This window comes from Hemicordylus capensis, chromosome 5 (genome assembly GCF_027244095.1).
Source record: "Hemicordylus capensis ecotype Gifberg chromosome 5, rHemCap1.1.pri, whole genome shotgun sequence".
NCBI classification, from domain to species: Eukaryota; Metazoa; Chordata; class Lepidosauria; order Squamata; family Cordylidae; genus Hemicordylus; species Hemicordylus capensis.
Genome location: NC_069661.1, coordinates 32370020 through 32388494, shown reverse-complemented (window position 1 = coordinate 32388494; position 18475 = coordinate 32370020). Strand labels below are relative to the sequence as shown.

Sequence of the window (18475 nt, the reverse complement as noted above, 5' to 3'; positions counted from 1 at the left end):
CCAGGATGCCTCACATGCTCACGTGGGGCATCCTAGGACTTCTGGGGGCCACAAGGCCCCCAATCCCCACAGCCCCCGCCGGCTCCATGATGGAGCCGGCAGCCATGTGCGTGTCCAATATGGCCATCTGCGAGGAGAACAACCTAAGCCCGCTCTCCCCACAGAACCCCATCAGGTGCTTCGCAGGTGTCATGTGAAGCGCCTCAAGAACTGTGTTCTACCCGGGTTTGGGGTTTGTGTACACTCCCAATTTTCAGTTTCTGATTTGAAAAGTAATACACGAACATTATAATAAATCAAAAATTTTGACAACAGATCCTTTTGGATCAATTCATTTATATAATCTGGCATAAGATATATGCACAAATAGCGGTAACAGTACCCCTACAGAAACATTATAATCTGCTATTTTCTGACATAACAATGGAAAAGGTGAAATGGCTTCAGTTCCTAAAACAGCAGATTGAACTATATTACAAAACAAAACAAAAAAGAATACCAAAAACGTCCCCCTCTTACAAGCTCCCATGCCAAATTACAGTTGTGCAAACACAGTTGTATGGTGTGATGCCAGTTGGAAATAATGGACATCACATTGTGCAACTGTGCTTGGAGGACAGGTATATCAATGGCTACTCGTCTGGTGGCTATAGGCTCCCTCTAGCCTTAGAGGCACGATGCCTCTGAATACCAGTTGCAGGGGAGTAGCAGCAGGAGAGAGGGCATGCCCTCAGCTCTTGCCTGTGGGTTTTTCAGAGGCATCTGATGGGCCACTGTGGGAAACAGGATGCTGGACTAGATAGTCCTTGGGCCTAATCCAGCAGGATTGTTCTTATGTTTACACAGTTTTAAGTCACTGCAGCACAGCCTTTTTTTGTAATAGGCAGTGTTTTAGACATATGCAGTAGCCTGATAGTCAGTGTGGTATCGTGGTTAGAATGATGAATGACAACTGGGGAGATTTGAGTCCAAATCCCCATTCAGCCATGAAACTCACGGGGTGACTTTGTGCCAGTCACTTATCTCTCAGCCTAACCTACCTCACAGGGTTGTTGTGGGAATAAACATAGGAGGAACAGTGGGATATAAATCTATAATTCATACATACATAGACATACATTATTCTGCGTACAATGTAAGCCATTTTTTTCTATTGTTTTTATTGTGTTTTAACTTGTGATTTTTAATATTAAAATTTGTACACTGCCTAGAGATTTACATATCAGGTGGTATAAAAATATGATAAAATAAATAAATAAATAAAATTTAGGCAAAGCTTATTTTCTCTCCCTCGAATTAAATTGAATTATTATTATTATTATTATTATTATTATTATTAATCCAGGGCTTTAAACCTATTAATGCAATTAGGATTTTAAGAGGCAGGTAAATTTTGAAAGTTCCATCTTGCTTTCACTTTCTGGTTGAGGAGAACAACAGTGTCCTTAAAAATGTATGTTTGAAAATAATTTACCCCTGCCCTTAGCCAATTGCTAATAATGTAATGCATCATCTTTTATTAATCCTTGTGTTATGAGCGTAATGCCTTAGGCGGCAGACACGGTAGATTTGTCACAGGAAAATGAGACTGTCTGAATTACAAACACAGCTATTATTTTTGTTCTTGCTTTGCAATTACGATATAGACATGTCAAGTGCACTCAGACTGGTCACTGTTGGACAAATGATATTTCAGGTCCTTTCCTCTCCTACAATAGATTTTCTTTTCCCATGATATGACATTGGCAGAGGCAGCTTTTGCACTGCGGAGGCTTTCACCTCTTTTATTTGGTATGGTTAATGTCCCGAAATATATAAGAAGACATTTACATGGCATTATTCAAACAAAAGATCAAATATCAAATAATTGTATTTGATTTGCTAATGCTTTCCATAAGAACATAAGCAAAGTCTTGCTGAATCCATCAAAGATCCATCAAGTCTAGCACCTTGTTTCCTATAGTGGCTGAGCAGATCTCTTTGGGAAGTCCACAAGCTGGGCATGAAGGCAATTGCCCTCTGCTCCTGTTGCTTCTCAACAATTGGCATTCAGTGGTATACTGTCTCTGAGCCTGGAAGTTCCACATCTGCATCACGGTTAGAAGCTTAAAAACGATCCTAGCAATGGCCGTTGGGGATGCGGCCATCGCTCAGTGCCAGAGCATCTGTTTGCAGGCAGAAGGTCCCAGGTTCAATCTGCCAGGGCCCAAGTTCAAACCCCAACATCTCCAGGCAGGGCTGGGAAAGACTCCTGCCTGAAACCTTGTAGAGTTGTAGCCAGTCAGTGTGGATAATACTGAGCTACAGAGACCAATGGTATGCCTCGATTTAAGGCAGATTCCTACATTCCTAACTACTTGCTAAGCTACCTCATCTACATAATCCTTAGATTTCATCCTCCGCCCCCCCTCCACTCGAAACAATTTCCTTTGAACAAATGGCCCCATTCATATGTAATTGGAAACCAGAGTTGAAGGGGCCTGAGGCTGAATTTTTAGTATGTCTGAACACGTGCAAATGTGGTTTGGATGTAAAAGCAACCTGAGGTCTCCCTCCTGAAACTCCTGGGTCCTACCGGTTACATCCAAATGTGGACAGGTAATCGCACATGGGGGAGGGGGAGGGCGGAACCGTGATTTCATTCGCCCACATTTTATGTGAATGCAGCCTATGTATCTGCCTTATAGTGAGTCAGAACATTAGTTCATCCAGCCTAATATTATCTACCCTCACTAAACTCTGTGGGGCATAAGGTTGTTGAGAACTTTAACTGATTAATTAGTCAGACTACTCAGTTAAACATAGATTTTATTTGTGGATTCTTCAACATTGCAGCTGCCTCCTGATAATGGATTTCCAGTTGTGACAACATTGCTATAAGAAATTCAGGTGCATCTCCTTTTTCACTCAGTGGGCAAGACCCAAAGATTTTTAAGAATCTGATGAGATGCGTGCATCCAGAATCTTCTCATCCTCACAAGTAGGCTGTTCATAAAAGAGAATGAATCAGCCGCTGCTGTGTTGTAGTCTCTCTAAGTACATCAGAGTCCTTGGCCTATGCATGTATCTGAACATTCTTAAGTGAGAGTCCTTTGCATGTGCTGTGTTCAACACATCTGCAATCTGTCTACAGGTTGACCAATACATGTGTACACTACCAAATGTTAACCACCCAGAGAACTTGCGTTTTGGGTGGTATAGAAATATGTTAAATTATTATATTATATTATATTATATTATATTATATTATATTATATTATATTATAATTACTTATAGCTTGTATTTATATAATATAATATATTATTTATTATAATATTTTATAATAATATAAAACATTATATTATTATAGCTTGTGTTTCCATGTCAAAACAAGCAAAAAATCAACAAGAACAGGCAATTAAACAAAATACAATACCAGATCATAAATACAAAAACCAATACAACCAGTATAAAAGCAGAAGCAACATGATAAAATCAGTGTAAAAACAGCAATAGCACAAATCAAATAGTTTAATCATTTAGTGGATCCAATCAAAGTCCTGATGACAACAGAAAATGCTCATCCTCCGTTGAAAACAGCAAGAGAAAGAAGGAGCCCTGGGAAGAGAATTTCACAGATATTCCATCACTACTGAACAGGCACTATCTCTATTGCCCTCCAGACAAGTCTCAGCTAAAGGCACAGCACTTCCATCCCGGAATGCAATGCAGCATGCCAGTGGCAGCTGGTAAGGGTGGTGCCGGGTGCTGGTGGTGAGAAGCACCTTATAAGTAAATTAGAATGTGCTAACCAGCGGTACCGCTGCACTTGCAAGTTGCCTCAAGTAGCAGTGCTCTGTCTAGCAACATCCCGCATGGTGGCAGTGTGGCTCTGGCACTCACCTGGCTTCTGTGCATGCATGGAGGCCAGGTGAGTGCTGGAGCCATTGCGCGGGATGTTGGGTAGAGTGCCACTGCTCAAGGCAGCTTGTAGGTGGTACCACTGGTAAGCACCTTCTAATTTACTTTTAAAGGTGCTTCTCACTACCCCGCACGCCAGTGCTGCCCTCACCGGCTGCCACTGCTGCATACCTAGGCTTCCTACATGGTCTGGCCAGTGCCTGGATGGGTGGCTATGTAGGAAGCCTAGGTATGCCGACCAAGGCTTGCTTAGCTTCAGTAAGCTGGCTGAATCCTGTGTCTTTATACCATACCCTAAGATTTGAAGAATGGCTGCTGCCTAGACAAGCCCTCAGACAGTTTTCCTTCAGTAGGCAGCTGATGCATGGACTGCCGGAGGAGGAGGAGGAGGAGGCAGCAACCATGGCAGCTGAGGCTCACATTCTCACCAAGACTGGCAGTCCTGGCAGCAGCTGCTACAGCATCTGAGGCTCGCCCATCCAAGATGCTACTCCTGGCACTACTGCTGCTGCTTCAGCTCCTCTTCCTCCAGGCCCTGCTGTGATAGCATGAGGGAAAGAGCCTGGTCCATTTCCAGCCCACACACCACTTTCTGCCCACCCTCCTTCCTTCGCTGTCTAAACTTTGCCCAGGAGGAATTGGAGATGGAGGAAAGCTACCCAGTTGCCTCTCTTCCATCCATGGAAACATCAGAAAGGGCCAGGAAGGAACTGGAAAACAAGCAGGTGGCAAGGGTGAGCAACTTCTGATTCTCCACCATCAGCTTCTCTGCTGCGTGTTTGATCAGCTATGACTGACACCCCACCAGCTTTGACAGCAGTAGAAAAATATGGAGTATCTGGCCTTCGTTCAGGAACCAAATCCCAATTTGTAGCATTGTTTCTTGTGCGAAAATAGGTTTCAATACAAGACATTTCAACTTAAGTCACAGTTTTGGGGGAACCAATTGTGTCATAAATTTGAGGACTTCCTCTATGACAGGAAATACCTTCTGCAGTCTACAGATTTTGACAGAGGAGCCACATTCACACATAATGTGAAACCAGAGGTCGCTGAAACCGCCGTTAATTTTTATAACCGTGAATCACATCACAGACATTCGCCCAATTGCTGCCTGGCAAGCTATGTTTTAAGGGCAGGGGAGCCCCTTCCTCTTCCTCTGCAGGGCACCAGCCATTGGCCATGATCTTTTTGGAATGGTCCACCTGCTCTTGGCAAGGAAAGGGCATTTAAATCCCTTTAAATGACATGCAAGTCCTTCATCTGACAGCAATTCCAGCGATTGCCCTCATAAGAGCCCCACAACAAAACTGTCTTGCCCAAGCACCATTTCTGGCATTGGGGGGATACTGAGGGGCACTATTTTCCTGTTACTCTGGGAAGAGAACATGATGACTTCCTAAGAGGAAATATGTATATGAGGGAGGTCAAAGGATCTTGGGTTCTGGCCAGCTGTGACCCAGGATGCTCTTGCAATGGCTCACCCAGGCAAAGCAGTCTATGGAAAACAAACCACACTCCTGCCCCTGTGGTGGCTTGCTGCCCAGGGATTACCTCTCTCATGAGAAGGCCAGTCCACTGGGGAGGACCTTAGGCTTGAAAACCTTCAGTCTTCCACTGGACTGCACACTCATGAGTTGAGGCAGCAGTCCAGGGAAGGATTTCATGCACCCAAAGGAGATTTTGATGCTCCATGTGTTTGGGTGTAGCCAGGTGGGCAGATGGGAGAAACACAGGGACCAGGGACAGATTTTAACTCTCATTCAAATTTTCCAAGTTTGGACTGGTGTTGTGGCATATGCAGATCGGCCACTGCAGGGAATTACAGGAGACGGGAGCCCCAGTTTCCAGCAACCCCAGTAGATGGGGTTGTTGTTCTAGGCAAAAATAAAAATGTATATGTCCCAATGGGTGACTGGAGTAGTAGAAGGCCTGCTTGGACTGCCTCCTCACAGTAGTTGCCGAGAATGAGATAGGTGTTGCAAGGGTCCCTATCCCTGTGGCTTGCTTGTGTGGAGCAACTGGTTTGGGCGGCGTTTGCTGTCCGGCCCACATGCATGTCTCCATGAACTAACACTTTAGTGGCCCCCAAGAGGGCACTTTCCAATTTGACAGTCTTACAAGTTTGAAATGGGACATGGAGGCGTCCCTGTTGCCTGGCAATTGCTTTACAAGATCGGAGACAGGGGCCAGAGCAAGTGCCCAGAGAGGCGGCCAGCAAATAGTGCCACAGATATGGAGCGGGCATGATCCCGGGCAGTTCTCGGCCATGCTCTCTATGACTACATTTCCCGAAACAAAACCTCAGGTTGGGGCAGCAACACTCACTACAAACCAAAGGTTCAAATTGGAGTTTGGTAAGGGAAACCACAGTTAGCTTTTGCTGCGAAACCACGGTTCGCAACATCTGGACATCCACAAATCCCACCCTCTGCCCCATTTAACTGCGGTTTCACATTACGTGAGAATGTGGCCAGCATGTGCACAATGATTCTTTAAGTGGCCTCCTTCATATGTTTAATGGTTAACAACAGTCTGGGTGGTGGGAAGAAAGTTATACCCCCCATAGCCACAGGAATATTATGAGGCCCTGAGACTGGAGCCTGACTCTTTTTAAGTTTAAACAGTCAGCCCTTTCCTATGGCCTTCTTAAATAGTTGTGTGGTATCTGTCCTAGGCTTCAGAACTTTACATTTCAAAGGGCAACCCCACTCATCCTTAGCCCCATAGGCTATCTACAGAGCCACTGAGAGAGCTATAGGCAACCTGGTTCTGGACTTGGAGTCCTAATGTAAATCCTCACCCATCCATAAAGTACACTGGGCGACCCTTTGCTGGTTACTCCTTATCTCTGCCTAATCTACTTCACAGGGTTGTTGTAAGGATAAAATGGAGAAAAATGTGTGCTACACTGAGCTCCTGGAGGGCATAAACAAATAGCTAAACAAATAGATTTCCATCTACACACTTATTTTAGAAGGTTATTTTTCTCCTGCTGTTCCTATACAGGTTGTGATTGATATCAATTTTTAAAATGATTGTTTATAATAAACTTTGTTCACAGCTGAGTCAGAAAGAGTATGTCCTTTATATCTGGAAACCATCATGCACCTTTATGGCCCTGGAAAAATAGCAAGCAGTGAATAGCAACTGAACAACAATAAATTATTTTCACTTGCCAAGACATTACACTTAGGCATCTTATCAACTGGTGACATCTCTATGGTTCTTATTGATCCATTCTTTGTTATTATTATCCAATCAACATATATCCTTTATCTTATATTGGCACTTCTCTTCCCCTACCCCCTTATTTTATTAAGTCAACACAGGCATCAACTTACCTGACAAACAAATCCTATTGGATCAGCCACTTTCTGAAGTATGCATTCAATCTCCTCAGCTGCTGTGTAGTATTCAATCTGTGTCGTAGCTTTAATGACTCCCTCACAGTAGACATTTACATTTACAAAGCCAGCAGGAAAATCTTATAAAACAGAAATAAAATAACGGATGCAGAAGGATGAATAAAGGAAAATAAAGTGTGGAGAAGAAAGAAGAACCACCACCGAGATCCTTTCATCTACTGAATACAATGCATAAGACTCTTATTCAGAAGACATCTGGGTTATTCAGATGGCTATAGGAATTCTCAAATTTGGGTCCCCAGATGCTAGTGGACTACAACTCCATGTACTTGGACTACAACTCCAATGGGTGGGGGTGATGGGAGTTGTTATCAAACAATATCTGGGGACCCAAATTTGAGAACGCCTTCTCTTCCTATTGTAATTGTTGCATATTAGATGTGTATTAACATTTTAACATAGGAAGCAGCCTTATTCTGAGTCAGACCATTGGTCCATATAGCTCAGTATTGTCTACTCTACACAGACTGGCAGCAGCTTCTCCGACGATGCAGGCAGGAGTCTCTCTCAGTCATATCATGGAGATTCCAGGGAGGGAACTTGGAAGCTTCTGCATGAGCCAGCGTGGTGTAGTGGTTAGAGTGCTGGACTAGGACCGGGGAGACCCGAGTTCAAATCCCCATTCAGCCATAAAACTAGCTGGGTGACTCTGGGCCAGTCACTTCTCTCTCAGCCTAACCTACTTCACAGGGTTGTTGTGAGGAGAAACTTAAGTATGTAGTACACCGCTCTGGGCTCCTTGGAGGAAGAGCGGGATATAAAATGTAAAATAATAAAATAATAATGCACGCAGGCAGGTGCTCTTCCTAGAGAGCCCCCATACCCTAAGGGGAATATCTTACAGTGCTCACACATGTAGTCTCCCATTCAAATGCAATCCATGGCAGGCGTTGCTTAGCAAAGGAGACAATTTGTGCTTGTTACCACAAGACCAGCTCTCCTCCAACTTGAGCTGTGCTTATCTGTCTGGTACAGTTTCGCCTATTTTATTTGGCTCTTCAATCTTACAGCCATGGGAGCATGGGGCATTTTGAAATTCTGATCCATGTTAATATTTCAAAAGTGGAAAGTCGAAGCATGTTCACCCTTGTGTTTCTTTCTGGATCCTGAGCCCTCTCAATATTTTTAATCAGTTTCTCATTGCTTTTGTGATGTAAACTGCTTTATGGAATTTGTGTTGAAAGTGTGATATAAATAACAGTTAAGTTCAATTAGTCTATGAGTTCACTTATACTGTATACTCAGCTACAGCTTTCCAGCACTCCTTCATATAGTTATATATTTTTTCTGTTTTGAGGTTTCAATAAATTGGTCCTGTTTGGTTTCTGTTTGTTCTTCCAGTTTCTTGTATACATCACCCTGGTTATTGAACATATAAATAGAAAAGGGCCTGCTCTTGATCCCTGAGGTGTCTGCTCACCTTTTTGTGGCAACAGTAGAACGCTCTTGCAACCAACAGAGCCATTCCATCACTGGCTTCTCCCAGTCATCCTGTCACAAAAGCCATCCTGACACAGGGACCTTTCCCCAGAGGCCCCTGTGACAATGCTCCACTACAAATCCTAGAAGTCAAGAGTCCTCTCAGACCTGAGAACAGCCCTGGTCTCAGAAGAGTCCAACAGGAGGTGTCTGTGGCAGGTAGTGAAAGGCAGGTCACAGAAGCCTATTCAGAGATTATGCTGTACAAGTGTACAGATGTAACTGTACACTGTACAGATATAACTGTACAAGTGTACAGATGAACTCAGGCACACACACAAAAATGTATGAACTTTCTTACATTTTTGTGTGTATACCTGAGTGCATTTTAAAAGTGAACCTGGGCCTAGGTTCCTCAAACACATGGTACAGATAGTGACCACTGTAACCATGTATAGTGTTGAAAGCGGGGCCAGAAATCCTGACAGGTGTGTCACTCACCCACTCGTGTGTCAATGTGGTTTCCAGACAGCGAGCTTTACACTGCAAAAAGTGGTGTAAACTGTGATGTTTTGTGGTGCTGATTTAAAACCACAGTTGAAATCCGTTGCCACCTACAAAAAAGACTAAAGATTTTTTAAAAGTCTTTAAAAACACACCTCTTCACCCAGGCCTTTAATTAATGTTGTTTTAATGGTTTTAATGCTGTTTTAAAATATTATTTTAAATTTTTTAAATTGTTGCAATGTCTGTGTGTCCCCCCCCCATTTTTGTCTTAATGAATGTTTTACTTTGTTTTTATTCTGTTGTAAACCACCCAGAGACGTAAGTTTTGGGTGGTATTAAAATGTTTTAATAAATGAATGAATGAATGAATGAAACAGCAGACAAATACAGCTATTTTTTTGCGATGAATATGTGCCATTATACGGCTGCAACGCAGCAATAAAATCTGAAAGAAGGCATCGGAAATGTGAATGGCACCTTGCTTACAGCACAGGGACTGCGATGTCACGACACACAGGCTGTATGGAAGGACACTTAAGGGATACTTCATGACACTGTGGTAGTGTGAAATCTGGGAAGCGTCCAGCACTGCACAGCAGTGATCGGCTATAGAGGCAAATGCCAAAACCATGAAGGTGGGTGCTTTGGGGAACAGCAATCTGGAACGATCCAGGTTGCTGGTCATGGAAGCATGTATTATCACGGTTTGGGCCTCTGCCTCTGCTGAGAATCGCTGCTGTAACTGTGAGCAGCATCAGGGAGTGAGTGATACACCGGGCAGGACTTCCAGACCCACTTTCCATTTACACAGTTACCGTGGTGTTTTTAAAAATAGAAATAGGGCTAATGACTGTATCTGCCTTCATTTTAAGAATGTGTGTATAGGTCCCTCAAAGGCATGGTATAGAGAGGAAGTGTTCTGCTGTGAATATAACCTGAGTAACTGTACCTGTGTACAGATCTGTACCTACGTATACTGTATACTCATTGTACAAGTGTTCAACATAATGTCCGAATAGGGCTGCTGTCCCTGTGTACAGATCTGTACCTATGTATATTGTACACTCATTGTATGAGTAAGCTTGAGACAATTCAGACATTATTAGAGGAGGTGGCACTTGAGTACAGCTTCCGAAAATGAGGTGGAAATCCTACCTGGCACATCAGTCACTCTCCCCTGCCAGGCAAGTCCATCACACTTACAACCGTCATCAGAAGAGGCAAAGGCTGTAAGCATGTTGACCAGTTCTGTGGTCAGGAGGCTCCAAGCTGGGTGGGACTTCCACCCAATTCTTGGAGGGTTTACTTGATTACTGCCTCTTCTAATAACATCGGAATGAGGCTACTGACATATTTATAGGGCTAGAGAGTCAAGGAGAACTAACGGAAAAGGCATTCCAAAGCTGCAATAAATGGAGACCCAAAGGTGGGATATCAAAAGTGGGGGGGGGGCAGGAGCAGAAGTGAGAGGAGAGACACAGAGAGGAGAGCTGGTCTTGTGGTAGCAAACATGTCTTGTCCCCTTAGCTAAGCAGGGTCCGCCATGGTTGCATTTGAATGGGAGACTACATATGAGCACTGTAAGATATTCCCCTTAGGGGATGGAGGAGAGCATCTAGTAAGAGCATCTGAGAAGAACATCTAGGTTCCATGTTCCATCTCTGGCATTTCAAAGATAGGGCTAAGAGAGATTCCTGCCTGCAAATTTGGAGAAGCTGCTGCCAGTCTGTACTGAGCTAGATAGACCAATGGCCTGACTTAGTATATGGCAGCTTCTTATGTTCCTATGTCAGTGTAAGGTTCAGAGTACAAAAACATGCTGAGATGAAGCAGGAAGGTTAGAATGTTGAGATGAAGCAGGCAGGTGGACAAAACAGAAAGGGTTGATGTGTGGATTGGGTGAAAGGGAACTTATGGAGGCAGAGACCTCCAAATACTGGGTGCACCTGGAAGTATTTATAGACAATCCAATGAACAGTGTGCATAGAAGAGACATTTTCTATGTTCTTATCTAATGATAATCAAGACAGAACACAGCTTTCTATAGTCTTTAACAAAAATAAGACTATTGTTCAAGAGCATTTGCTGTAATGCCTAAGGTGCCTGGTTCAAGACCAGTGGGTCCAAGCAATCTAGCACCATGAATCCAGTAAAAACTGCATATAAATCTGGGATAGAGTGAATATATAGATAAAGTGAATAAACAGAGTGAATAAATCTGGGATAGAGTGAATAAATCTGGGATAGAGTGAATCCTGAGCAAGAATGTTTACTTTCATAACTCTAGTCTAGATACTGAATCCTTTTCATCTCATTGTTTAGGAATAGAAAAGTGAATGGTGCAGAAGATTTTAGCAGCTTCAAAACAGCAAAGGAAGAAAAATGTTTGAAGATATTAGTATGACTGTCAAATGAATTACCAGAAAGAGTTGGGGGGGGGGAGTACCTATGTACTATGTAAAACAAGAGAACATTTTGCTAAACTCCATGCAGTAATAAGATAATATGAGCTTGCACATTTTATAGTGGGGATTGATTGAGAATGGCAATCTGTGACTAATCAATGACATTTTAAAGACTGCCACCTGCCATTTCATCATACAAAAACAACCTAATAAATCCTATAAATCTCAAGCTTTTATGTCTCTGTATTAATAAAATAGGATAAATAGCATTTGGCATGTAGAATACATGCATAAAAGCACCCACAAATTAGTACTGGATTCTGGTGAGAAGTGGAACTGTTTGTAATAAGGCAAGTGGTAGGATACAAGAACCAAACACACACTCTTCCCCCCCCCCCACCTTACCTAAAGCTTTCATGCACCAGACTTTCTGGTTCCAAAGGTCTGGCTGCGTCCAGAGCCATTGATTTCCTGTTATGAACTCAATCATTAATGAGTCATCAGGGACTTCATCTCGCAAGAGAATGAATATTTCTCCAGGGTTCTATAAAGTAAGAATTAAATTGAATTAGCCCTTCACGTCAATAAATGAAGACGTATAACAGGTAAATTAGCAGTTTTTGTGTTCATTGCTTGAAACATTACCAGGAGATGTGTTTTATCCCAAAACATAATTACATGAAGGAGAGGGTGGGTAGTTTACCGGTTGCTATGGGGCTCTATGCATGCTGCATAGGACAAAGAATCCAGCTGGAATTGTGGCAGGGTATCAAACTAGCGTACTTCAGAGACGTGATGTGAAAACCCAGCTCCCTTGAGAAATCCATAGTGCTGGGGAAAGTTGAAGGAAAGAGAAGAAGAGGACGGCCAGCAGCAAGGTGGATGGACTCGATTACAACAGCAATGAATGCACCACTGAGAGGCCTTAAAGGCCAAGTCGAAGACAGATCATCCTGGAGAAAATCTATCTATGTGGTCGCTAGGAGTCGAAACCGACTTGACGGCACTTAATCAATCAATCAATCAATGGTTGAGGGGAAACTGCAAAGGAAAAGTAGATGGTGGAAGTTTAAGTACCACCCCCGCCCCCGTGACTTCTCCCCTCCTTTCATTGGAGAAGGGTGGCTAGGTTCTACATGCACCAACTACCCTCTGTCTCCAGGCCAAAGCATTATCTGTAAATCTCATGTTCTCAGATCTCTTGACTTCAGATGCAGGAGACTCCATGCTGGATTGGAACAGCAGCACTGGCAGAGGGGATATTTAATCCTCCCCCATGCAGCTGCCAGACTGAAATTGGGCCTCCATAAGTTGCTATCAAGTAGCTTGTCTGTTTCCCCTTGCTTGAGCAAGACATACAAGCTACCTATATTGCACTTGTCTTTCCCTCAGTGGGTTTAATAGCAGCTTCAGAGGTGCAGCAATTTTGCCTAGACAAACAGCATGAGGGGAGAAGTGTAAAGAACTCACCATCATTAGACTAATCCAGTTCTCCTCCTCAGCTGCTTTTGAGTTTAAGAAGAAAACACCAGGCTATCTGCTCATGGATCTCCCATTTCACATCTGTTTTGGTCTTCAGGGCTTCCAGGACTTTCAAGAACGCGAGGCTGTTCTCACGGCTAGCCTAACTCCATCAGGGCTGCCCCAGGCAGGTTTAGGCTGGTTGTGAGAAGTGGCGGGATCCTCGCAGATCCTTCTGCTCCCCACCCACCTAAACCCCTTAATCAACTTGGCTTTTAGCCGAAGTTAAGGGTGCTCTCACACCTTAACCCAGCTACCAGATGTTGAGGTGGTTCCTACGATCAGTGGGAACCACTGAAATGGGGTTAGCAGGGAGAGTGGGCTTAGCCCACTCTCCCCACAGAGGACCCGTCAGTCAGCTGCGGGTGGCCGAACCAGCCACCCACACAACTTCCGGCTCCATAACGGAGCCGGAAGGGGCTGGGGAGTTTGGGGGCTGCGTGGCCCCCAGAAGCTCCAGCATGCCCTGCGTGAACGTACAGGGCATGCTGGAGAGACCCCCGAGCCGGGAGGCTGCTTTTTAGCCTTCCAGTCTGGGGTCTACTCGTAAGTTGCCACACCACAGCAACTCATGATCAGAAAGCCTGGGTTAGAGAAGCACTTTCTCCGCTAACCTGGGCTTAGGGGAGGGCTACTTAAGCGGGTGACGCGCTTCCGTGGGATCAGGCCCAGCTGCGAGCCCAGTGGTTCTCACGGTCTGCCAAAATCGAGCTAGGCTCCCTTAGCCCGATTTTGGCAGACTGTGAGAATAGCCTCGTTGTGTGATTCCTTGGGCTTCATGCAGCCACAGAGACAGAAGCATAGAGTGCCTGTCTGAGGGGGGAATCCCTAATGCAATTCATGTGGCACACATTGCATTGAGGGAGGCCTGGAGGCTGGAACAACAAGTTCCAGCCCTAGATCCCTCCTCTGTGCTTCATGGAGCAGGGCTGCCCACGTGGATGTGCGGGAGGCTCACCAAAGAGGATCTGCTTGGTCAAGTGGGTGGAAGGTAAGGTGAAAGCAGCCTTTCCTCCGCACAATTCCCGCACTCGCCCCGCCCTCTTGGGGCAATCGTGTGAATTAACTCAGTTTCTCAGATGTTTAATACATCATATTATAGTAGATATATACATGCTCTGACCTTGCATGAGGCAAGGTAAGGTAGCTGCCACAGGCAGCAGATTATTAGAGTAACAGCAGGATGGCAAGATGCCCCCGCCCCCTTGCTGCTATCAGAGCAGCTTTTTAGGATCAACCTGACTCTTGGTTGCTCCACAAGGAGTGCCTTCCCTCACATTCCTGGCAAAGGCTGTGAGAAGCATGAGGAGAAGGACGAGGCTACTGGCATTCTTCTCTCCTCCCTGTCCCCTATGCCACTTTTAAAGCTTGCAAGGGTTAGGTTTAAATGGAGGCTGGCCCCCAACAGAAACGTGGTACCTATAATTTTTGTTATGCCTGCCTGATTCTGAAGGCTAGAAGTGGGCACCAAACCTAGATAAATCACAACATTATGCTATTGCATAATAGAATTGGGATAGGTCCACAATCAGTGACCCAGAACACGTTTTGCATGTAGCTCACCCCAAGTGAAAATCCCAGTATCGTAAAAAGAATGCAAGTAGCAGGGTTAGGAAAGATATCTGCCTGAGACACTGAAGAGTCGGAATAGAACTGGATTACATGGACCAACAGTCTAACATATCTCAAAATTATCTAATGTTATGTAATGGATATTATTCATGTAAACAATGCCCCTCATCCATTCTTTACTATGACTGTAAAAGCAAGCAAGTCCTATCATAATTTGCTTTTTAGACAAATGATTCACACTACAACTGAGTTATATTTGTCCAAGGAAACCAAATTTTTAAATAGAAGTCACGTCATCTGTGCATTATTTACAGTGCCTATAGCCATGAAGATAAACACTCCTTTGATTTCATATGCAGCCCTTCTGCAAATGAAACATATAGAGGCCATTAGTGGGGAGAAATACCAGAAAAGCCGCATTTTTATCCATCGTTAATAGATCTTACCTCACATGATATCCTCGTTGGCAGTACTAAGACTGCTGGCATTTCCAGTGTTCCAGTGATCAGTTCTGTTTCCACATTTACATCTTCGAGCTTCAAGCCATTTTCTAAATCTGAAGACAAGGTATCATGGGAATCTGCCAAGGGAATTACATTGTCCTTTTGAGTTCACTGGGGTTTACTTCCAAGTAAGTGTACATACAATTGCATTACAAGTTTATGGACAGATCTTATCCTATATATATATTTAATTTTTATTTATTTATTATTACATTTATGTCCCTCTTTTTCTCCATGGAGCCACCTAATGGCGTAGCAGGGAAATGCTTGACGAACAAGCAGAAGGTTGCTGGTTTAAATCCCCACTGGTACTATATCGGCTAGCAATGATATAGGAAGATGCTGAAAGGCATCATCTCATAGGAGAGGAGGCAATTGTAAACCCCTCTTGTAGTCTACCAAAAGAAAACCACAGGGCTCTGTGGGCGCCAGGAATCAAAATAGACTTGATGGCACACCTACCTCCAAGGAGCCCAGAACAGTGCCCATGGTTATGCTTATCCTCACAATAACCCTGTGACATAGGTTAGGCTGAAATATGTGTGACTGGCCCAGAGTCACCCAATGACTTTCATGGCTGGGTGGAGATTTGAACTCAGGTCTCCCCGGTTCTAGTCCAACTCTCTAACCACTACATCACACAGGCATAACAGTGCCAGGTCCAAATATCCTGTCCTGCTTTCCTTGCATACTCCCACACTCTAATGTGAATGATTAATAATTGCAACCCTGGACAATGGAGACAAGGACTGGGTTGAAGCAGCATCCCTATAAAGAATAGGAGGACAGTAAGTGATGTTTAGGTTAGGTTCAGACAAAAGCCATTCAAGGCATCATCAGTGGTGGGGGGAAAAAGGTTGAAAAGGTGCATTTGCATTGATTTGATCTAGAAATGCTGGGAAAGCTCACCAGGCTTGGGCCCAGATATAAGCTTTGGGAGCTCATAAATGCTCACATTAAAAAAGAGATGAGCATTATAAAGCCCCTGAACTCTTCTCCCACTTAGATTGAAACTGTGCATGCAAATTCCCTATTTGGATTGGCTCAGAAACTAAGCCAAGTGATTTCCATATAAACAAACAAATAGCATGGCTTATTTTCTGAGTCAAACTGATACGATCCAGGGGGAAATCCCACATCTCTAATCTGAGCTGTGCACCACTAAAGTAGCGATGTAGGTGGCTAGATTTTTTGGCAGCTCCCACCTCCGCCTGCCTGCTGGCTTCCCTCCCTTTGCCTATGTGGAAGAACAAGGCCTAGATCTCTTGGTTTTATAAATAAGCCCTGGAATTGCAAATGCATGGTATTATGAATTGGACTGATACTCCCACATTTCTTCTTCTTGTAAATAAGCCTTTGTATTGTGTTAATCTTCCTAAAACTTTTCTTTATTGTAAATAAGATTGTGTGTTTAATATGCTTGCAAATCCCTATGCATGAAAAAACTGGAAGGGTCAAAGGTTCATGCCTGCTGTGTTTTAGTTTCATTTTGAGAATGTCAATCTGACTGTTTGGTTTTGGAGGGGAAGCAAGATTTGAAAAATGGAGGGAATGTTGTGATACCCTGATTGGGGTTTTTGTATTGTTTTGTTTTGTTTTGTTTTACTTGTTGGAGTAAAATTGTGTGTGTATATAGAGAGAGGGTTTGAGAGAGTTTGGCAGTCACCGTGAGAAAAGAGTCAGCGATTGAGTCAGTCAAGAAGAATCAAGAAAAGAGTCTCTAGCAGTCATGAAGGTAGAGTTGGTGCAGTGGAATGCTGTGCAGAGCTGTGATTCAGAAGAAGAAGAATCAATGTGGTTCAGAGTCTGATGTCACAAGCAATAGCTGAAAATCACTACAGAGAGTGGAGACTCTCTGAAGGGCTGAAAACACAGAACCACTAGTTTGGATTTAATCCCAGGCCAATAAATGTGACTAAGAACTGAGCTGCTGAAGGAACAAGCCAAGCTGCTGACAAAAGAAGGTAACTGCAGAGGACTCTGTGTTAGGGAACAGTTGAGTTAGACTTGTTGGATGCATTTTCCCCTAACCCTTTTATTACTTCCTTTATGCTCTCTTGGCAACTGGGTGTTTGTTTGTTTTTTAAATTAAGAAACCAAAGCTAATCTCTCAAATTTACAATACACTTTTCCAAAGTAAACTTTTGTGTTGCATTTTTTTTTAAAGTTGAAGCTTGGTTAATTGTCCACCCCACACCTATAAGCCTTTCCACTCTACTGAGGTTTTGTTTTTGTTTTTTGGTATTTCTACAAAGGTGTAAGGGCTGTTGTAATAGTCCCAGCCATATAAAAGAAAAGTCTACTTGGTGTCAGCAGTACAGAATTGATATCACTGGGCTCGTGGGATCTGAAATTCCTCCATATGTGGTATCACATAGGTGGGACTAGTAAGAGTTGCCCCACAGCCTGCCTTCCTCCTCAGTTGCCCACCTTCTCACCTCTCTTTCTCTCTCCATCACTGGCAGTGGCAAAGAGCCAGTGTGCAGGCTAATGACATCACTGTGTGGCTCATATCACTGGACAGTGATGTCATTAATTCTGAGAGAGAGGCAGGTAGTATGTGGCTCCCCCAGACTTGGCCTAGTTGGGTGGCCTGTGTTTACTGCACATGGTCTCCCAACAGTAGATCCACCCCTGGTGTGTACTCTCAGTTTAAGTTAAGTGAGATTCATATAGCAGCCCTTTCAGACCTTCAAAAAGTATTGAGGGTGTTTGTGGCAAGCCATGCAAATTTGTCTCAAGGGGTTTCAACATTTGCTGATTAATGTGGCACCCCCTGCCTCCACTGCTACCTCCTCATGTTTACTGGAAAGGTCAGGCATTCCCCTCATGCACTATCGTCCCACAATGGTAGATGCAAGGTCCACCCTGCAAACTGCTTCACCAGTTCATACTGCAGATGGAGTTCCATAGATATTCATTCAAGGTTTGTGAGGGCTTTATATCTTTTCACTTTATATTCAGGATCTTTTGAGCACTATTTGCCCTTTTCAAAAGGGTCCTGAAATATATCAGTGCTAGGGCCAATGAGAAGCTGGAGATCTGTGATTGGATCTGCCATCTTTACATTTTGTTTAAAAAAATCAACCGGGGGGGGGGGGCAGGATTTGACTTCAGGGGAAAGGAATTAACCCTTACCCCTTTCAGTTTTTTTCAGTGGAAAGCTCCCTGTCAAAACTGCTATTTCCCCATTAAGGAAAACTTAGATATATCTGTAAG

The 18475-nt window shown here is 43.8% G+C and overlaps 1 protein-coding gene across 8 annotated transcripts in view; it reads right to left on the bottom strand.

The window, feature by feature from the left end:
* The window catches only part of BANK1 (B cell scaffold protein with ankyrin repeats 1), a 191360-nt gene extending 173139 nt beyond the window's left edge, over positions 1 to 18221 (bottom strand). For 3 of the 8 annotated variants that reach the window (XM_053258218.1, XM_053258219.1, XM_053258225.1), the window contains exons 1-4: positions 15719 to 15796; positions 15200 to 15333; positions 12066 to 12204; positions 7246 to 7388 (exon numbers count right to left, since the gene is read on the bottom strand). In XM_053258218.1, coding sequence (XP_053114193.1) covers positions 7246 to 7388; positions 12066 to 12204; positions 15200 to 15333; positions 15719 to 15779 — 477 coding nt within the window. In that variant the 5' untranslated portion in view covers positions 15780 to 15796. Of the gene's footprint in view, positions 1 to 7245; positions 7389 to 12065; positions 12205 to 15199; positions 15334 to 15718; positions 15797 to 16922; positions 17191 to 17694; positions 17808 to 18048 lie in introns of those variants that run through there. The other 5 variants (XM_053258221.1, XM_053258220.1, XM_053258224.1 and 2 more) reach the window with 5 other exon arrangements.
* Positions 18222 to 18475: the final 254 nt, after the last annotated feature.